The sequence below is a fragment of the Galeopterus variegatus genome, unplaced genomic scaffold (assembly GCF_000696425.1).
Source record: "Galeopterus variegatus unplaced genomic scaffold, G_variegatus-3.0.2 Scaffold1627, whole genome shotgun sequence".
Taxonomy (NCBI): Eukaryota; Metazoa; Chordata; class Mammalia; order Dermoptera; family Cynocephalidae; genus Galeopterus; species Galeopterus variegatus.
In genome coordinates, this window is record NW_007727738.1 from 213,206 (window position 1) to 219,329 (window position 6,124).

General features: G+C 40.8%; 1 protein-coding gene across 1 annotated transcript in view; it reads right to left on the bottom strand.

The window, feature by feature from the left end:
- SUSD5 (sushi domain containing 5) overlaps positions 1-6,124 on the bottom strand; it is a 62,722-nt gene that overhangs the window by 52,153 nt on the left and 4,445 nt on the right. Inside the window, exon 2 of the mRNA XM_008578085.1 lies at positions 3,659-3,836. Coding sequence (XP_008576307.1) covers positions 3,659-3,836 — 178 coding nt within the window. The remainder of the gene's footprint in view (positions 1-3,658; positions 3,837-6,124) is intronic.

A 6,124-nucleotide genomic window follows, 5' to 3' on the forward strand; every position in this document is an offset into this window, starting at 1 on the left:
TTGTGGTTGGGATTATTCTAATTTTGGTTTTTTTTTTTAAAGGATGCCTGGGCCGGCCCGGGGGCGCACTGGATAGGGCGCCGCTTGGGAAGCGCGGCGGCACTCCCGCCCGAGGGTTCAGATCCCACATACAGACCGGTTCCCACTCACTGGCTGAGCGAGGCGCGGGAGCAACGCCGAGGGTTGCGGTCCCGTTGCCGGTCCCAGTCCGGTGCGGGGGCGACACTGAGGGTTGCAATCCGTTGCCGGACACGGAAAAAGACAAAAAAAAAAAAGGATGACTAGTAAGGGGATCTTAACCCTTGGCTTGGTGTTGTCAGCACCACGCTCAGCCAGTGAGCGAACCGGCCATCCCTATATGGGATCCGAACCCGGGGCCTTGGTGTTATCAGCACTGCACTCTCCCGAGTGAGCCACGGGCCGGCCCTCATATTGCTTTTAATCCATTTATTTTTTTGTCTTCTTTAGCAATTCCAGTTTCATGCATCTTGTTTGCCTTTTATCAATTCTTCTATATTTTCATCCTTTTTTTCTCTGTTACTTATTCTGGATATCTTCCTCTGAGATATCTTCCAGTTCACTAATTCTCTCTTTGGCTCTTTTTAATCAGCTGTTAGATCCATCCCTTAAGTTCTTAATTTTACTTTTTACATTTTTCATTTCTAGAGTTTCTGTCTGGTTATTTTTATAGTTTCCCATCTCTTGCTAAAATTCTCCTTATTGTTTTTTGTATCTTTGATCATTTTAAGGATAATTATTATTATTTTTTTTTTAAATTTTTCCTTTTTGTCTTTTTTTTACTGACCAGTAACGGGATCGCAACCCTCAGTGTCGCGGCCGTACCGGGGACCGGCAACGGGATCACAACCCTCGGTGTTGCGCCTGCACCGCGCTCAGCCAGTGAGCGGGAACCGGTCTCCACATGGGATCCAAACCCTCGGCGGGAGTGCCGCCGCACTCCCAAGCGGCGCACTCTCCAGTGCACCACCGGGCCGGCCCTGGATAATTATTTTAAAGTACTCATCTATCAATGCTAATATCTGGAGTTTCAATTAGCTATTGTTTCTCCTGAATTTTACTTTTGTTCCCTTGTCTCCTCATGTGGCTAGGTTATTTTATATTGTGTGACAAATCCTATGTTAAATGAAGTCGTTTGTGGAAATAAATGAAGACGTAGAATATCTTCCTCAAAAGAGAAATTTTATTTGATTCTGCTAGACATCTGGAGCACTGGAACTCAAGTATCATCTCAATCCAAATCATGGATTTAGAGGATTTGAAGGTATTCTCTACTCCTAGGAGGGTGTATGTCCAGTTTACTGTACTGTGTACTGTATCCAGTTTACTCTTACTCCTGGGGAACAGTACTGCAGGGTCCTAACCCAAAACAAAAGGGCTCACCAGGCCCCTTAGTACACAGAAGTTGATTTCAAATCTCCAACATCCTAGTCCCATGAGGCTGTCAAAACTGCTACTCAGCTTTTCAGCCACCCTTTATGGAATCTGCAAAAGTTACCAGGAGACAAGTGGCCTCAGACTCTGAATTCATCATTTTATACCTTCATTCTTCTCTGGACTTATATGTATACTCAACATAAATTCATGGACATACAGATCAGATCTGTTATATGTCTACAATGCTATCAATTACAAGATATGCCACACATTTAATAACTGCTTTTTGGTGTATGGGTTTGTGGGGGAGGGCAGAAGGCAGGGAGTCACACAGGAAAGACCCACAGAGAAATGTGCATACTAATGGTCAGATAGTTCCTGGTTCCAGAAACGTTAAAATGGAGGGATAGAAAAACTATGTTTAATATGTTATGTAGTAAATACAACAAATATGTATGTTTTCTTTATAAAGACATATCATCTCAAGATGTAGAGACCCACTAATATGTCTTAACATCTTACAGCAAACCCACAGAAGATTGACTTTTCCAGTTACCCGGTCCTGACTTCTTTAGTCATACCTGCTGGGAGATCTATGCCTAGTTCCAACATGGCTCTTCAGAATCTCTGAGTATCCTGGTTAACTAATGAAATTATAGTAACAGAGTTATGAAAAATATTCCTACTTGACTACATTGTGGGAACAGGTCCTGACTTCTTTAGTCATACCTGCTGGGAGATCTATGCCTAGTTCCAACATGGCTCTTCAGAATCTCTGAGTATCCTGGTTATCTAATGAAATTATAGTAACAGAGTTATGAAAAATATTCCTACTTGACTACATTGTGGGAACTATGCCTAGTTCCAACATGGCTCTTCAGAATCTCTGAGTATCCTGGTTAACTAATGAAATTATAGTAACAGAGTTATGAAAAATATTCCTACTTGACTACATTGTGGGAACATGCATTCACAGGGTATATTTTGTTTATTCAGGAGCATGGATATAAAATATAAGGCAGAAGGGACCACAGTTCCGTATTCACTGAAAAGCTTTGGATATAGCCTCAGTTGTTCTCTTTATTCAATTGCTGCTTCATTTGGCGACATGAGTCAGCATGGCTGTGTGTGTTTTCCATGGCCACCTGCCAGCCAGACATCTTCATGGTCATTATCCACCAAAGTGGTTCCTGGAGCCTGTTTTGTTCTTTCATATTCCTGTGGTATCAGGAGAAAGCAGAATGGCCCCTGCCTTCTCTGAGTATGACTAAAGAAACAGCACTATTGGGAGGTTTTCTCCTACATGGCCACAAGAATTACTTCGCTAAAGGATTCCATGGGTAAAGAATTCAGGACACAGTGGCAACCGCTTGTCTCTGCTCTATAATGTATAGGGCCTGAGCTGGGAAGACTCATAGTCTGGCAATAACTCAACAGAGGGGGCTAGAATCACCTGGAAGCACCTTCACTCACACTCCTGGCAGTTAATGCTGGCAATTGGCTAGAACATTGGTTGGGGCTGTTGGCCAGAGCCCCTACATGAGGCATCTCCATGTTGTGTGGCCTTCCTCACAGTGTGGCGATCTCAGCATAGTCACACTTCATCTGGCTTCTCAAGGCTACAAAAGTGAGTGTCTCCAGAAATCCAGGTGGAAGCTGCATGGGTTTTTCTGACCTAATCTCAGAAGTCACAGTCTCATTCCTGCCATATTCTGTAGGCAGAGGCAATACTATGCTGTCCCTCACTCAAAGGGAGATGACAAAGAGCACATCTCTTGATGAGAATGGTGTAAAAGAATTTGTGGCCATAGTTTAAAACCTCCATACCATGTTCCTACACATATATATGTAGATGAGTATATATATGTGTAGTACGTGCAGATGACAGAGAAAAAGGAATAATGAATGTCTACCGAACAGTTGACAGTCATGACTTCTGAGGTGGGACAGAAGAGAGAAACTCACTTTGTACTTTATACATATCTGTATTGTTTGAAATTTTTACAACAAGCATGTGTTATTTTTGTAACTTAAAAATAAAATTCAAAATAACAAAGTTAGGTGGGGGAAAAGACCATGATGGAACACCAGAAAAAATACTTTTACAGGGGAACGCAAAATAAGAATGCCCCAGAAGCCACTGCCCTTTGCAATTTGCCTATCCTGGCACCTCACTGAACAATTATTGAGCCCCTCTACAAGCCTTGGTGGGGCAGCTGGAGTGAGTTGGAAAGGAGCACTTCTACCAGCTGGCCTGACTTACCCGAGGGTGCCATCTGCCAGCCAGCCCGTGGTGCACACCGCAAAGGCACAGTCCTGGACCACCCTCCGCAGCTCGTCTGCAGATACCAGGTGAGCGCCCCTGCTCCTGCAGGAAAGCCGAGCCACCTCCAGTTCCAGACCCTGAGAGCCATTCTGAGACTCCAGCACAAAGAGCTTCCCTGGGTGGGGACAAGCACAAACACAGGTGGAGTGACCATGGGAATTTAATCTCAGAAACGCACCCTCTGGCAGACACCTGTCAGAACTGTAGCTTCCTACCTGCCTGAAGACCCAAGTGCAGCAACTACCCCATTGGGCACCATCCCTGAGACCCGTGCTGACAATTTCACTGGTATTTTCATCCATTTTTTGCTCTTGTCTCCTTAAAAAAAGTAACCATCTGTTCTGGCATGTTTATCTAGATAAGCCTTTCAAATCTTTCTTTTAAAAAGGTATTTTACAAATACTATGTGGTAAGGTTCAGTGTCCTAAGATCCCCTAAGTTGGGTCACTTGGTGTTCAAGTCACTGATTCAGGTCTCAGCTCTGCCTTCTGCCTCCAACATCCCTGGGGTGACCCCTTACACAGCAGGTTGCTTCCCTCTCTCTGTCCCTTGCCTTAGGACATTCTCAGGCCCTTTGCACAATGAATTCATTCATGTCTGCTGTACTTTTCTCCCACTGGACCATGTCTGGTACACCTTAGCTTCCTGGAGTATATCAATATATAGGCATGTAAAGGGCCCCGAAGAACATGTGATAGGTGGGGGAATGGAAACATGAAATTCAGGCAGAGGTGGAATCCCAGGCTGAATGCAAAAGAGAACTTTAGGCAAGAAAACCATGGTGCAGTAAGGAGCACTGTGGTCCCCAGGAGCTTCTAGGAGGGATGCAGCAATGCCTTGGATGGCCCTGGCAAGTTTAAGGTAACGGTGGGGGTGGGGGTGGGGAACCCAGTTAGAATGAGACACTTTACTTCCATCTGTCAGCAAAATTTTCATAGTTTATTGATTTTATTAGAATAAGACACTTGACTGTCATCTAATTGCAAAATTATTATAATAAATATAACAACCCCTGAGCTTTGGAACCAAAAGTTATGACAAAAATGCATAAAATTTTAAAAATAAATATATCTGCAGGTGACTGGTGCTCCCATATTTCACTATAAAAAAGCAATATCAAGAAAACTATAAGGAGAAATAGAAAAATCCACAATTCTTACAGAAATTTTAAACTTTTGTCACCCTCCTCAGTAACTGATATAACAGAAAAAAAGTCAGAAAGGATACATAAGACTTGAGCAACAAAAATAACATTCCTGATGTAAGGGCTTATGTACAGTACCACACACCAAACTATAGACTACACATTCATTTTAAGCACACACAGAACATTCATAAAATTGATCAAATATTGAACTACAAAGGCAAATCTAAAACAATCTGAAAAGACCAAAGTCATACAAAGCATGTTTTTTAGACCACAACACAAACATGCTAAAATCACTTATTTATTAAACATTTATATAGTATTTACAATGGGCCAGGTGTTGTTCAAATTGCTTTACAAATATTCATTATATTAATTCTTATAACAACTCTGTGATGTAGCTGTTATTATTACCCCCATTTTATTGCTAAGGTTTAGTATTAATACTTGTACACAATCACACAGCTGAGATACAAAACCAGGCAGTTTGGCTCCCTGTCAGCGATCTTACTCACTGAGTTATTTTGCCTTTCAATAAAAAAGTAGTTACTAGGAAAATCCCCTTGTGCATGCAAATTACAAAATATACCTCTAAATAAACCATGTGTTCAAAGAAGAAACCACAATTGGAAATAAAACATTTTAACTAAAGGGATAAAAACTTGTGGAAAAATTAAAGTAGTATTTAAGGAAATTTATAGCCTCAAAATCTCATATCACAAAACAAATATGGTTGAAAATCAATAACCCAAGTTTCTATCTCAAAAACCTAAAAAAAGAGAGAACACAGAATCAAGCTTCTAAAGAAGTAAAAAGAAGGAAATAATAAAGATAGAGTAGAAATCAATGAAATGGAAAGCAGACATACAATAGAGAAACTAAAGCCAATAGTTGCTTTTTCCAAAAGAATAGTAAAATCGACAAGCCTCTAGCAAGACTGATCAAGACAAAAAGAAAAAATACAAATTACCAATATCATCAATGAAAGGGAACATCACTACAGATCCCACGGACACTAAAATGATAATTAAGGATTATTACGTTATGTATGTGAACATATTTGACAATTTGGATGAAGTGGGCAAATTTCTTAAAAAATAAAACTTAGCAAAATTAACACAAAATGAATTTTTAAATATTTATATTCCATTATCTACGAAAGGAATTAAATTCATTATTTAAAATCTTCCCAGAAACAGTAGCAGGATACAAAATCAACACACAAAAATAAGTAGCATTTCTATTCACCAATAGTG